Source organism: Danio rerio, chromosome 16 (genome assembly GCF_049306965.1).
Source record: "Danio rerio strain Tuebingen ecotype United States chromosome 16, GRCz12tu, whole genome shotgun sequence".
Taxonomy (NCBI): Eukaryota; Metazoa; Chordata; class Actinopteri; order Cypriniformes; family Danionidae; genus Danio; species Danio rerio.
The window spans coordinates 43,093,599-43,110,156 of NC_133191.1; the positions used below are offsets into that span (position 1 = coordinate 43,093,599).

At 37.3% G+C, this 16,558-nt stretch overlaps 1 protein-coding gene across 1 annotated transcript in view; it reads left to right on the top strand.

Annotated features, from left to right (window-relative positions):
- emc2 (ER membrane protein complex subunit 2) overlaps positions 1–16,558 on the top strand; it is a 70,088-nt gene that overhangs the window by 26,942 nt on the left and 26,588 nt on the right. The window contains 2 exon segments of the mRNA NM_213544.1: positions 8,801–8,886; positions 9,058–9,117. Of these exon segments, the coding sequence (NP_998709.1) occupies positions 8,801–8,886; positions 9,058–9,117 (146 nt within the window).

Sequence of the window (16,558 nt, forward strand, 5' to 3'; positions counted from 1 at the left end):
CCCATCTGTCCATCCATTCGTCCATCCATCCGTTCTATCCATTCATCCATCCGTTCTATCCATTTGCCCGCCCTTCCATCCATTCTATCTGTTCGTCCATCTATTTATTTATCCATCCATCCTTTGTTCTATTGATTCATTGTTGTATCTACAGTGTCTAAGAATTGTTTCACCAATCATCAACAGTAGTATCTAATTGTCAATCCTTCCAAGTTGTACATCATTCTTATTTCTATTCATTCATCCAAATTATACATCATTCTTATTTTCATCCGTCCATTCATCCAAGTTGTGCATCATTCTTTTTTTCATTTATTCATTCATCCATCCATCTAAATTGTACATCATTCTTATTTTCATCCATCCTTCCATCCATCCAAGTTGTACATCATCCATCCATCCACCCATCCATCCATCCAAGTTGTAGATCATTCTTATTCCATCCGTCCATCCATCCATGTTGTACATCATTCTAATTTCCATCCATCCATTTAAGTTGGACATCATTCTAATTTCCATCCATCCATTCAGGTTATACACCATTCTTATTTTTATCCATCCATCAGTCCATCCATCCATCCATACATCCATCCAAGTTGTACATCATTCTTATTTCCATTCATCCATCCGTCCATCCATACTTTGCTCTATCGATTCATTGTTGTCTAAGCATTGTTCCACCAACCTTTCATTTAATCTACAGTAATATCTAACTGTCCATCCATCCATCTGTCAGTCTGTCCATCCGTCTGAAGGAATGTGGCATTAGCGTGACTTTTGCGAATGTTCCATTAAACTAATACATATTACTTTATCTAGAAATATGATAGCATATTATTAAAAAGGGTAGACATCATTTGAGAAATATAGTATCTACAGTCTAATGCACATACCTTTTGTTTTTTAATCCCATAATAGTAGAAATGTGCATTGTATTTATGAACTGTTGTTTAACCCAATATTAAATGGCCTATTCACGCACAGTTCAGCAGAAAAATCACTGGAAAATACTGTCCAACCACGTCTCATTACCTCATCAGTCTCTCGTAGAAACCGTCTGCAACCATCATCTCCTAAAAGGAAATGTGCATTTGCGAATGATCACTCAGACAGCCGTCATTTTTGTGTGTGTGTGCACCAGGAAGTCTGGGAAATGAAGTGAAATGGGCTGACAGACTCTAAAAGCTCTGCTTGATAGCTTTGTGAAATGTCATGCTGTGGGATTTTGCGCTCTCAGGACTTATCAGCTTGATTAGGTGGCTCTAGATGTTAAAACAGGCCATCGGTGTAGCCATCAAGGGCATGTTTTTGATGTACAAAAGACTTCCCATGTCTTATCTTTATTCTGAATGGATACTGACAGGACGTGGTAGGCTGGGTAGGAAGCACCCACTTGTGGAAATGTTGAACCACCCTAACACAAGTAGGTTCAGCCCAGATTTTTCTGATGGCCTAGAAGGGGATTTACCCGCTTCTTGATCTACAAACGCAAGTCGCCTCCTGTCAAATCTGGGAAGAAAATGGAGCTGTTGTGCAGTGGCAACCAGACTTGCATTTTCCCACAATTCAATCCCTTTTGGCTGGGTGCAGCAAGGCGGGGGGAACGAGAGGTTGTGGTATGGGAGGGATGACATCATTTAGGTCACCTGTCTATAAACGCGAGGCTTATCTAAACGCTGTGCTTTTTAACATGTTCAGTGGAATGGGATGAGGGCATGATCCAAGAAAATGGCGGAAAATTGGCGACTACTGTGAGGACTTGTGAGGCATCCCAGCATGCGGAGCTGAGATTGGAAACTGAACTGTTGTAATTATAGGCTGTGGAATAGATGTGGTACCCATTAACCAAAATTGTTGAATCAACAAAAATTGCTCAAGGTTTCTCTGCCATGGTGGTGTCCAAAAAATGCTCGAACTCCTAGCCCTTCCATTGCTCATTATGGTCCAATACCTACAGCAATGATTTGGAGAAATTCTTCTTGGCTCTTATCAATCTGTGTGCTTTATCAGTCTGTCTCTACATCTGTCTATCTTTCAATCGATCTTCAGTACATTCAATGGTAGGTCAAATACAGCTAGATCCCAAGCTCAGTCTATGTGTCTTTTTTATCTATCGTTGTATTGTTTTATTTTTCTACTGTTCTATCTATAGTTCTGCTGTTCTCTGTTTTTGTGTCTGGCTGAATGCCAATTTGTTCATCATTCTTTGTATGCATCATTCTGTCATTCTATCATTCTATTATTCTCTCCTTATCATTGTTTCTTCTAATATTATTGTTTTGTTAGTTGTTCTATCTAGTATTTTGCTGTTCTATGTTTATTTATATCATATCAATATAATGGTATCTACCAGTTGTCGTACATTTTACCTGTAATTCTTTTGTGTTTGTCATTCTGTCTATCTACTTAGTAGCTGTCATTCGATCAATTGTGTTTATTAATTTGTTTGTTTGTTCGTTTGTTTGGTCTGTGTTTTGTTCTGTTTATTCTATCATTCTGTTTTTTTTTTTTTAGATCTAATATCATTGTTTTGTTATATGGTTCTGTCCATTTTCTTCTGCTGTTCTATCTGTCTGTCTCTGTTGTTCTGTCATTGTATTTGTCATTCCATCTGTCATTCTATCTCGTTCTGTCTGTAGTTCTATCTCGTTTTGTCGTTCTGTCATTCTATCTGTCATTTTTTCTGTCGATCTGTCGTTCTATCTGTTGTTCTGTCTGCCGTTCTGTCATTCTGTCTGTCATTCATCTGTCGTTTCATCTTGTTCTGTCGTTTCATCTTGTTCTGTTGTTCCATCTCGTTTTGTCATTCTGGCGTTCAATCTCGATTTTGTCATTTTGCCGTTCTATCTCGTTTTGTCGTTCTGTCATTCTATCCCGTTTTGTCATTCTATCTGTTGTTCCATCTTGTTTTGTCGTTCTATCTGTAGTTCTGTCATTCTATCTTGTTTTGTCGTTCTGTCATTCTATCTCGTTTTTTTTTTTCGTTTTATCTGTCTATCTACTGTTGTTCTGTCGTTCTATTTGTCTGTCTGTCTGTCTGTCTGTCTGTCTGTCGTTCTATGTATTGTTCTATGTTCTATTTATTATTCATTTAGTCTTTTTATAATTATATTGATTAGATTTATGTCTAACTGTTGTACCTGTGTCGATCTACATGTTATTATTTTTGTGTGTCTTTGTCTACTGCTTCTGTCATTCTATCATTTCGTGTGTTTGTTCATTCTTTCATTCGTTCGTTCAGTCTCTCTGTTCTATTTTTTTCTTTCTGTAGTTTGTTTTATCTATCTGTCTGTGCCTCTATCTATCATCAGTTTATTCATCTTTGAAGTGGTCTTCCTTTGCTAACACACTGCCTATTTTTTGAACACTTAAAGGTAATGCTAACAAGCTGTTTATTTTAACACAGATTGACACAGCAGGCTTACACAATTCACTGACTTTCAGCACTTTCACCCAGCCTGTAATTCAGCAGGATAAACATGGTTGTGCTTGTGAAAGCAATTGAGGTCAATGAGAATCCTCCTGAGGTTGACCCTTAGAATTACACGCAATTATAGTGCAGAACAAGATGGAGTTTTCAAAGGTCAAACAGATTTGGATGAAGGATGTTTCTTTTTTTATGGAATATAAAAACAAAGATATTATATATTTCTTTTTTTTTTTTTTTTTTTTTGGTTTTCGCGTTTTTTTATTTTAATTGCACAAACAACCACAGTTAAAACCTTCCTTGAAATAATGACACAAGGATAAGTAAATAATGATTGCATGATTATTTTTATCTGAACTTCCTTTTTATACTGTGTCAGAAAATTTGGATGATTTAACATTTTTAGAAAAAAAAAACTTTTTAACTTTTTAGAAAAAGTTTTTTGCAAATGCAGGGTTCAATGCTAAGGATGTTTTCTACTGGCATAATTTTTACTTGCCCTGCTGAAATTGTCACTCACCCCACCAAAAAAAGAATTTAATAGCTATTTCTTAGCTACATATTTTAAATTTTTTTTAAAAGCCTAATGTAATTGTATACAAACAGTGTCAGTGCAGATATGCACAAAACAGTAGGCCTAATACAAAATAATATAAGATTAAAATGTAGAATAAATATCAGATGATAATTTCTGTCAATTTTTTTAACGGACAGCACTGTAATATTTCAGCATGCATTTACTTTTGAATTGAACATGAAATGCACATTTACTGGTAGGTATGACATCCCGCCCTATTATAATCTCTCATATATATATGGCTAATACTTAACCATAATACGCTGTGATATAGCCTGGTTCGTTGGATCATTTTGCTTTTTCACTACAATCAAACCCCTCTAAAGTTTGTTTCAACTGAGCCTAGACCACCTCATTCAGGCGATCTCGGACCGGTTCATTTGGCACGGATCCAAGCACGATTGTGGGATTCACATATGCCAAACAAACCGCGCTAACTGGGCAAACGAGACGGGAGAAAGCACCCTAAGACTTTGTAATTAACAAGCAGTCACAGCCAAATTAAAATTTAGTGACAAGATGGGGCAGTAACGATCCTGTCTACTGTCCCAAGCATCTCACATGCTGACCTCGGCCATCAGGCAGTCCTTATTGTCGAGCCCTGAAATAGCTGTTATTCTTAGCATTTTAACGGATGTTAGAACTGATTGATGAACTATTGATATTTTTGTCTCGTGCTATTCCTGAAACTGCAGATTGGGTCTGCGTATGTTGAAAGCAATAGCTGGTTATACTTATTTAAGGATGAATTTGAAGCCAGGACGTGTCAGTACACCGCAGCACTCAGAGTCAACCCCTCTTCACCCTGTGGGAACGACGGTTGCCTTTGAAATCCCTGGGGGTGGGCTCTCAACGGCAGTCTGAAAGCGGAGCCAGGGGTTGATGGAGGCAGCCAGGTCCTTCACGGTGAGAGCCACTCAGAAATGCTCAAGAAGAAAGAATCACGAAGAGAATGAAAATGAGATGCTGGCCTTTCCTGGATCTCGTCGAAAGAGAGATGGCAGAGGGAGGGAAAGAAATAAAGCATCTGAAATGGTTTGGAATAGCTCATTGTTTAATAAAGTTTCGTAAGACTCTCTGGTCTACCAGCCTCTGTATGTTCGAATCTTTGCCAAGTGCGCAAAGAGGAAACAAAAGACAGATATGGGGGTCGAGTAAATAACCTGCGGTTACATACAGTCTTCCGTCTCGTTCAGTATGGAGTACAAAGAAATTGGCTGGTTGGCAGAAAGCGAACATTAACAATAAAATTTGATAGCCCAAACTATTTGGAATTGCTGTCTGATTCCATTTCATCATTTCTTTAAATACTTTTGGTTGATGAAGTTATATAGCGATACGGAACTGGCGTAGTAATCCAAACAGCTTGAGGTTGTAGCTATAGCCTTATTTCACCTGTCATCTGCAGCCCGGTAATGTGAAACCATGTCTTCCGCTGATCCAGTAAGTACTATCAGACTTGCGTACAGTAGGGGTTTGGCAGTTCATCAACTCCTCCGCTCGAGCAGCCAGTGAAGCAGGTTCGTCTGGCCGCCTGCTTGATGGATAAGTGGATTTGGAGTGGCGGTGGTATCATAGCCGTTCCAGATTTATGGCCTTTCAGACGTGACTCATGCCCGGCTTGATGGAGTTTGGTCCATGCTGTGGTAATAGGGAAGACCCACTCTGTCAAGTGCCAGTTCATAAATAATATCTGGGGCACTTCGAACGGCAAAGCTGCTGCTCTTTGCTCTCCTTTCACCAGCAAATTGGAAAAAAAGAGCCGCTCCTGGAAAAGTCGTCGAACCTGGCGTAATACTTTCTGATTCAGATTGATGGGATTCTAATCCGCCTGAAGGTCACTTTTACATCGGAACAAGGCGGACGTTATTTGTGGCTGATGCAAGTCAGGCTCCGTAAGTTTCTACGAATGCTTATGGCCCACGGCTCTTTGGCAGTGTGTTATTTTCACCACTTGGAATGGCTCTTTGCTTGCTCTTCCTTATGCGAGCGGCATCCTCGCTGAAGCTCGTCTGCCAGAATCCACAAGCCTTATAATCTGATAAAGACATTACTTTTTGCTATCTGCTGCTATTTTACTTACGACTTGTACGCAGTAATAATATGCTTTCAAGGAAACGTCGCATTGGACAATCTGATGGTGCAAAACTGTTTATTATTACACTGCCTCAGGGGAGGAAAGAAAGAATCAGCTGCCACTTCTGCCCAGTAACTGACAGTATTTGATTCACCTCTATGATGATGTATTTCGGAATATTCCAATAAGGTTTCATTAGTTAATGTTAGTTAATGTATTTACTAACATGAACAAATTATGAACAATACTTGTAGAGCATTTATTAATCAAAGTTCAACATTTACTAATACATTATTAACATTCAAATTCATGCTCGCCAACATTAGTAATTGCACTGAGAGTTGAGTGAGTTTTTAATGAACAACTATATTTTCACTAACTAACATAAATACTGTAATAAATGTGGATAATTGTTTTAAGTGTGGCATTGTGGATCTGTTTTAAAAAAAGACATCCGTTTAAAAAAAGGAAGCATCCATATAAAAATGTTCCTTAGTATGTAGACACTTGTGTGTTTAACCTTTTTTCTGGTTGGCTTAATTTTTTGAGTTGTCCGTCTATTCTAAACGTCTAAATTAAAACTGCTTAATTCTACTAAAAGGAAAGTGAAAGTAAAGCCTGGTTTATACTTCTGTGTCGAGTGATTGGCATGACCACTACACATACCTTGCATGTAGCTGTGCAATTATACTTCTGCGTGCTGTTTGTGTTGCTCTGCAATAACACTTCTGAAACTCCAGCTGGCAATAGATTTTTATGTTCCTCCGTGTCGAGTTTCTTTGCTGGTGTTTTTTTTTTTTTTCTGAATACTCTCGTAATGTACAAGTGGCTCAAACTCGCTCATGTTGAGCCAGGAATCGGCGGACATGCAACAACTTTAATAATATGGTAAACACTAAACAAAACTTTTCATCTGGAGCTCATTCACAGGACTCGACACTTGTAAACACTCGCTTCAACAGTTTCGCACGGCAGCGCTAACTATCGACCAATCACAGAGCTTGCACTACAAATCGTTGCCCAGCATATATGAGTACACCCACCACAAATGTCTCATTCAAATTAATATTTTCTATAGGATGCTTTACAATATTATATTTGTGCATATACATTAGTTTAGTCTGTACTGAAGCCAAATCTGGAGCTTATCTAACAAAATAACTGGAGATGATGGTTACAAAATTAGTAGCCCAAATTTATATGTTAGGGAAATATATTGAATAAAGTTTTGAAAAATAACAAAAATCAGTAGAAACAAAAATTTGTACAATTTTGTTGAAATGTGGTAGATTTTTTTTCTTTTGTTTTTTTTTTTGTTTTTGTTTTTTGCAATATTTTGCATGAATTTAAATGTATTATCTTTCCATTTCCAGTTATGTTCTGTTCCTAAAATACTATTTGAATAAATATATCTGTTTATTAAATCTGTTTTTTTCAAATGCACCAATAAATATTACCCATATTCTCTGAGAAATGGACACAAATATTCGTTTTAAAAATGGGGTGTACTCGTATGCTGACCACTGTATGTATTTCATTCACATAGATGATTCTCTGTTAAACCATTAGGTTAGATGCGGGTGCTACCCTCTGTTTGTTTTCTCTAGCGAGCTTAGTTTTAGTGAGGGGTGTGTGATGCCAAAGATGTTTTTTCTTCTATTTTCAGCTTTCTCTTAAGTTATTTAGAGATGGGGGGGGTTTAGTTGTTTAATCTGTTATTTTCTTTGATTTGGCACCGCTTAATTTCCTTTCCTAAGACTTGTTTCTATTTGCTTATTTGTTTCTTTTGCATTTATTTTACGCATTTTTAAATATACTTTGGGTGATTAAAAATTCTTTTTTTTCTTATCTTTGTCATTGTAAATACAGCAAAACACTTTTTGCCACTTCTGTGATCTGTGTCAATTATTAGCAGCTAAAGTCTCAGGGGAATTTAAAAGATATTGGGTTGTTGTCATATATATATATATATATATATATATATATATATATATATATATATATATATATATATATATATATATATATATATATATATATATAATTTAACATTATTATTAATTTATTTAGCATTTTTCATGAATAAATATCCATCCAAGTTGTGTTATGCAAGGCTCAAATGACTGAAAATGACAATAAGTAGTCTCTTTGTGTTACTTGTATGGAATAAAGCAATTCAGTTAATTATGACTAACTATAAGCATTGGCTAAAATCAAACATTTAACAGTTCAATTAAATTATGGTAACGCTTTAGTTTAAGAACCAATTCCCACTATTAACTGCTGGTTTAGTACCTCCCTTTTAAAAAGATGGGTTCACTAGTACTTAGTACCTACTTAGTACTTATTCTACATCCCTAGTTCTGCCCACCCAACTACTGCCTTATTAACTATTAATAAACAAGTTAGTTTGTTGAGCTAAACGTCTTAGTTAATGAAGTGTAAATAGCAATAATTGCACCTTTAAAATAAAGTGTGACTTAAATTACAGTTGTAGTACTGTAAAATAAAAACTGTAGACTCGGGTCTCTTTAGCTTTGGCTGTAGTTCTTCTTCCATCCCGTAGTCTCCAAAGTCCCAGGGGATTGTGGAGATTCCTTCAGCTCTTACAATACTGCGATCATTTACACATCCCTCTTTCTTTTACTCTTTGCTCTTTTCTGTTGCTAACAAACACTTGAAACACTAAAGCCCTAATCCTCTGTTGATGTCCCAACAGGCAGCGAGGAAGCGCAAGATCTGCATCCTCCGAGCGCAGGGCAAAAGCAGCGAGGCCATCCGCGAACTCAACGAATATCTGGAGCAGTGAGTGTTTTACTAGAGGATTTAGACCCCCCTTACTGTTCCCTTCCTCTCCACTTTTTAATTAAAAGGGGTTTTGCATTTGATTGCATTGGCCCCCAAGCCTTTCCCTAACCCCCCTTTTGTCCACAGTGGCCTTTCTGATGAACTAACTACCACTGCTGTGTGTTGCAGGTTTGTGGGAGACCAGGAAGCCTGGCATGAGCTGTCCGAACTCTACATCAATGAGCATGAGTAATTCTTACCCTTTTTCTTTTTCTTTCTTTCTAAACATGCAATTTGATAGAACGGGGGTTAATAAAACTGTCTGGGGTCAGTCTGACCCAATACAAAAGCCACAGATCATAAACCAGTCACTTTTTGAATTTTTTAAAAACTTTTTTATGGCAGAAATGGGAACAGATTTCAGTAAAATCCAGTGTGGTGGCTTTTAGTGAGCTCTGAAGGATTTATTTAAAGAATTAGTATGAAGATGCTATATTCTTTGACAGCCAATGATTGAACTAGGTAATGCACTTCTGGATCAAAACAAATGCAAGTGTAGGTTGTTAGATTGAGGACCAACAGGATCAAGTTTGACGATCGAGTCTAAAGGATGATTTACGACGTGTTGTATATAAAAGCAACTGCATGCGATAGAAGAAATGTTTTCCACATTAAAAGGAATTTCTGTTCCAACCAACGCCTCGAATTGATATATCAAATCAAATCACTTTTATTGTCACATCATCAGCAGCACATGTACTATTCTGAATGCCTGTTTTTAAAGTTCCGCGGTGTTTCATCTGGTCAGCCAAATTGCTTATAATTGCAAATTTCGTCAAGTAGCGTGTTGTTAGGACATGGGGTTACAATGTAACCTGCTCACCTAATGTTTACAGTCATAATATTTATATTACTTGCTACTTAATAACCTGAATATTTTTCAGATAAACAAGAATTTTCACTTGACATGTTTCTTAAATACCTGCAAACATATGATGGTATTTTTATGCTTTAGAAGAGTCAGAAACTTATATACAGCACCTTTAACTAACGCAAACTAAAGCATATAACTACAATGAACAATTTATAGTGACAGTTTATAGAAACTGTTGATAGTTTTAATGTTGTCAAATGCAGCTTTTGGTCTTAAAAAGGAATCAATTTTTGGATTAACATTAAGATGTTTTAATTGTATGTTAACTCATTTAGCTAATTAAATGTTAATTAATGAAACCTTGTTGTTAAGTGTAACAGAAACATTTTTATATTTGTCATGATCAGTTATAAAATAGTAATCTCGCTGAAGAAAACACTTGAATATCTCTGTATTAATGATTTATAATGGTATTGTTCAGTAAAAATATTTAGGGCATAAAATGTCAAAAACAGGGTGTTCACGGGGTCTTAAAGTATTAAAAGTCTATAAATTAATTATGAGATAATTAATGCCCTAAAATATATTAAATAGTCTTAATCATGTTTTTACGAGGTCTTAAATTTAGTTCAAGCATTGTGAAAGTGTTTGACTCCAAAAAAGCATGAATATATATTGTTTCCTTCTAATATTAACAACGACATGCTCGATCCATTAAATTAGTTTGGGCCGGGGTGCATCTGGCCAAGCTCCTCCATCCGGGTGATGTCACAAAATTTTCGAAAAACTCGGGAAAGAGATGTGGTGCTCTCCACATGTAGCAAAACCATAGAGCGAAATTGTAAGTTTGCGTACTCCTGGTTGGAGGAATAAGAGTCTAAAAGTTGCTAAAGCCTGGCGCTGAAAATATACACGTAATTTATTCTTTCAAGCTTTCTTTTTTCTGAGCTTATCTGAGTTGGATAGTTGTGCTCCATTGATCTATTTAACTACAACTGTTTATTAAGTTAAATAAGTTAAGTTATAACTGTGTATTAAGCTAAAGGTTTGATACTGATTAGAACTTGAAGTGGCGACGAGGTCTTAAAATATTCTGAGAAGATCTTTAAAAAGTCTTAAAAGGGTATTCAAATTATCCTTAGGATTCATGCATATACCTTGTAAAAGGTGCCATGTTTTCATCATTTATATTTTTTAGACATTAAAGTATCCCTGTTTCAACTTCAGAAGAGTTAGGAGGTCAGTTCATTCATCTTTAATGTAAAAAAATCATCAGATGCAAAAATCATGCATCTTTCACATAGGACAAATAGGAAAAGCTGTCTATAGTGAAGCTCATCCTTTAAGCTATTATTTTTTCTCATCAGGAAAAAAAGCCCTCTTAAATCGATTTATCAGTCACCAGGGTGTCAGTGAAATTTCCAGAAGTTGTCTGCGCAGAATGCGATGTTTACGAGGGTTATGAGGTCACATTTGCCACCGTCTCACAGGTCATTCTCAGGACCTTCGGTGGGATGTGCGGCGATCACTGCAGAGCTGTGAGACCCTCTGGAGTAAAAGACAGTGAAATGCCAGTCTCAGCCAGGGGCCCTGCTTAAAGCTCAGTGTCTGTTTGTCCCATGGAGTAGGGCCATAATAGGATTTGTTCCTTAAACCCCCTTCTCCAACTCGTGGGATAAGACTGCGCTCCCCTGCTGATATCTCTTTTGCCAGGGGTTACTTTCTGCCAGGCATCAGGATTGTAGGAAACTTACTTTATGTCTCTTCTCCTCCATCCTCCTTTAATTGTTTTTGGTCTTATTGTTCGCGACGGGGTGTTAGTGTGCGTCTGTTTGTGTGTGTGAGAGAGAAAGAAGATGGTTGTCCCGGTCGGAGGAATGCAGGCGCTCGGTGAGAGCACCACTTATTAGATACCTCACGGTTTTTGTGTAAAGGGCTTTATTGCTGTAGCAGACAGAGGAAATCCAGGGGTGAGAGGATTATCTGTCCGCTTAGCCCAACTTTTCTAATATCACGCCATTCTCTGACAACCTCCTATCTATAGGCGTGTCAGTGTCTCTCTATTTCTTTCTTCCCCTTTTTCTTTCTCTTCTTTATTTCTGGTCACAGACTTGCTTTTTCCTTCCCCTCCTCTTCCGGCAAAGCCTGCATTATCACATTTTTCTTCCACACTGTGAAACAATGAGAGAAATGGGGGAAAAAGAAAATTCCCAAGAGAATGAGGTGGCACCCATGCTCCCAACCAACCAAAATAAGATGAAGAGAAACAAACACCACCCAAACAGATGATTGCACAGCCATGACGAGTGACTATCTACATTTAAAGGGAGAGTTTGCCTAATAATTAATATTCTGTCATACTTTACCCACCGCTTTGAGTTCCTTCGTTCTGTTGAACACAATGTGAAATATTTTGAAAACTTCCATAGTATTTGTTATCTTCACGATATCTCATTTGTGTTCAACAGAAAAAAGAAAGTCATAAGGGTTTGGAACCACTTGAGGGTGAGTAAATAGTGAGTACATTTTAATTTCTGACTGAACTACCTCTTTAAGGACCAGATTGACAAAAAGGGGCAAATTAGTGCGAAAGTGCAATCCCATTAAAGAGAGTGAAAAGTTCTGTGAGTGATCAACTGCTCATATGAAAGAACTCGGAGAGAGCAGATTGTTTTCTCAATGACGACACAAAGCTTACACCAGCTCAAATTAGGTAGTATGCTAAATGTAATGTTATATCTACAGCGATCTCATGCAGTGTTAATTTTGTTAATAAATTTTCATGAGGGACAAGTTTCTACTGCTGAAAAACCAAAAAAAAAACTATATAAAAATTAAGTGATGATGATGACAAATATAATAAAAATATACTGACATTTTTGTAACTAATAGTAACAAGACAAGAATGTGATTGAGGGGTGTTTTTTGTAAAATATCCAATCAGAATTAATTTTGGTGTTTGTTCATGACACACACACACACACACACACACACACTTGAAAAGTAACTGGTCCACTGGTTGATTTGGTCGACACAAAATTTTACTTATTACTTATGATCAGGGCTTGACATTAACACCCGCCAACCTGCCAAATGCAGGTAGCTTTTAGCGGTGGCAGGTAAGACAGACACTTCCACTAGCCACGTTGGCTGGTTGAAAATAATTTTTCTGGACAATAATTCTTAAAAGCAAGGTTCGACAATAAGGATGGTCCAATATGCATGCAAAGTCGATCTTAGAATTGAGAAGCATGACTGACAAAAATAATTGTTTGCGCGAGCAATGGAAAGCAGATATACAGAATGAGAGGATGATCACTCGCGAGACTGTTTAAAATGCACGCGCGCTCCCATTTCCTTGCGTGAAGCAACTGTGTCTAGAAACACAATTGATGTGATTGGTTCACTTTCAAATAGACTAGACAAAAAGATGAACATGCACCCACAGTCTTTCAAGATTTCCAGACACTAAGGGTGTCACGATTCTCCAAATTCTCGATTCGATTACATTTTCGATTCTAAAGGCACGATTCGATTTTTGATTATGAATAATTAATTAATTAATGACCAATTCATTATTTGTAGCCTACCGTTTAAACTACCTGACCTGCGTGGTCTTTGTTTTACCCATAAACAAATCATACAGTAAATGAATAAAGGCAAGATACACACATAATTACCACCTGTCAATCACTTTTTCTGCGGGACTCGTGAATAGGCAGTGATCTGTGTCGTTATAATGGCGTTGGTAAAAAAGAGGCACAACCAACAGGAACCAGCCAACAGTATCTGAGGTGTTCGCTAAAATGACTAAGTACAAGTGAGTGAAAGATTGAAGCAGTCTACTGATCCTCTGACTGCCTGGACCTGCTGTCTCGAGCCCATGGCTGTGTGTGCGTCTGTGTGGTCACGTGATGTGCATTTTCAGAGGTAGAGAGGAAGGAGGGCTGCTCAGAAATGCTACACGCCACTGTGTATGTCAAATCGTTGTCGTTCTAAAATGCCATTTAAAAACAAAGACGGTGTAAACAGGGCCTGAGTGTGTACTTTTCGCGAGCGGATTTGCAACGGGGGCGGGCGGAGGATCGCGATGCCGGTGTTGTCTATTGGACGAACCGAACGTAATACGTACATAGCAGAGCTTGCAAAACTGTGTTTTTTTTGTCGACAACACGAACGTTGTCAACATAACTCACTGGAAATCCAAAACGCTTACACACCGGCGACTTCATTGAAAGAGGAGAGTGTTTAATTTCTGTCGACGGGTCTCCTGCTTCTGCAGTTAAACAAACACTTCAACAAGCCTGTTTTTTTCCCGCTTGGCAAGCCAAGCTGACGTGACATGGGGGCGTGGCAGCATCGACGATTCTATTTTTTGATTCGATAATCGAAATTGAGCATAAATTTCGATCGATTTCGATTAAAAATCGAAATCGTGACACCCCTATATCACACGGTATGTTTTTTTTTTACCTGCTTTCTTTTGGGTTAATATGGTTTAATTATCTTTTTTTTTTTTTTACAATAACATTGCTTTAATGGGAGATTAACTGATTAGCTTCCCATTTATGTGTAGTTAACTGGTGATCTGGGACCTTTAGCTAGGACAGATCACTGTGCATATGTTTTGTTAAATAAAAAGTATATACAGCTATATTTAGCTTTTTTTGACACATTTAAAATTTGTGACTAAGAAATAATTAATTGTTTATTAGGTGTGGTCAGTTATATGCATAATTATTGGACATAATTAGTAATTTCATACCAATATTCAGAGGCGATTCATTCAAAACCAGCTGGTTGAAGCTCGATAGAAGAAAGAGGTATCAAACAACATCATTAGTTGACTAGATAGTCGTTGGATGACTAGATGGTCATTCAAACTTATCCCTAGTTTTAGGTTTATAAGTTCATCAGGGGATGAATGTGAAATATTTATTTGAGAATAAACTATTTGTCAGAATTGTAAATTTTCTAAAAAAAATTTATAAAAAAGTGACCGTATTTCACATTGTGCCTTAAACTTACATTCAACTGACATTCTCAAAATGTGACAAGACACAATCTGACTTTATATTTAATGTTTTTTCTGTCTGAAAATGTCACTGTCTCACTTTGTCTCATAATTTGAATATATATTTCACAATTTGCCTTAATATCTCAAAAGATATCTCTCTCTCAATTTGACTTAACCTCAAAATTGGAATTTATATAACTGAATCAACTTTCTCTACTCAAACGTTACAGTTTGACTTTATCTACTCAGTAATTCCCTTTTTTGAACTTTTACTTCACAATTAACCCTAATTGGGAATATAACTTTTTGCACAATTACCATTTAATGTCTTACATGCTTTATAAGTGGAGGACTGATTGAGTTGGCCATGTATGCTGAACGCTCAGGTATTGGGTGTTGAGATCAGCAGTGATGTGGGTTGATGCCTGCCTTTCTTTCCCTATGTGTCTCCATCTGTCTATCGCTCTCTCTCTCTCTCACTCGTTGCATTGCTCTGCTGCAGTTTACGCCATGGCTGAAACACATCTGAAAGTCTTTACAGTGAGGAAATGGTAATTGCAAGCAGCCTTCAACCTTCTGAGTGGCCTGATCTCACTGGCTCACTCCTGCAACCTCTTTGACAGTCTGTGTTGTTCTCTTGCTCTCATTCTCCTTGCTTTGTATTCAAATCCGATCCAACATTTCCTAAACAGCTCGATAGGCTCATCATCTGATGCAGTCAGCAATGCTGTTTTTCTACCTTGTTTGCGTCAATGAGGTTTTTTTTTTCCTGCCAGGCGCTAGCAGTAAGATTAACATCCTCAACTCGATTTGGAAGAGTTCCAGTTCTGTTTCACAATTTGATGTGTTGTGATAAACTGTTATGTGTGCACGAGCACGTACAATGCGGGCCTCTGTGTGGACCTCGCAGGGAAAGCTTGCTAACAGTAGCCTAAAAAGCTGTGCGGTTTTGAGTACTCGAGGCGGTAATGAGCTTTTCAACCCAGTCCACAGATTTTGGACCCATTCGGACACTTTAATTTGTGTGTCTTGTGGCTTTGTCATAATAGACCTGCAGTTCTTTTTGAAATTGTTTAGTTTTTTCGATAAGGAAATGTCTAGGTGACGGTTGAATACTAACAGCGCGGTTAAAAAATAGTGAACACGTCACCCTTTTTGTTAGAAAACATATTTCTAAAGGTACAGTTGACTTGAAATTGTCCCCAGATGTTGGTAACAACCAAAGAAATCCATATATGCAAAGAAAACAAATATATTTAGTTTACAAAATTAAGTTATGCATAATAAATTGAAAAAATATTTAAAAAACACATGAAGAAAGGCAGGCGTAGAAAGGCAGTGAAAACCCAGACAGCAGCTGAAGTCTTGCAGTAGTTCTTCAGCAATCCTCCGCCCTTTGTTATTGTAAATGAATATTAACTGTTTCAGTCCAACATCTACATAGTCAGCATGATGAAGATGAAACCAGGGTAGACATTTCAGCAAGCCAATGATCCAAAACACAGCAAAGGAAACTCTAAAATACTTTCAGAGAAAAAAATCAAGCTGTTGAATGGCCCAGCCAATCACCTGACTTGATTTGATTGACGAGACCCACAAAACCATCAAGATTTTTGCACTCTGTTGAAGTCTATGAAAAAAGAGGTGTCTTTAAGCTACTATCACCAAAAAAGCCTTTTATTTATTTTATTATTTTATTTTTAATACTTTTATTATTTCAGAAAAATGTGATACATACATACTGTATTAGTAATCAAATACCACTCAAAGAACCCTTCCCAACCCATCCCTACACAGTC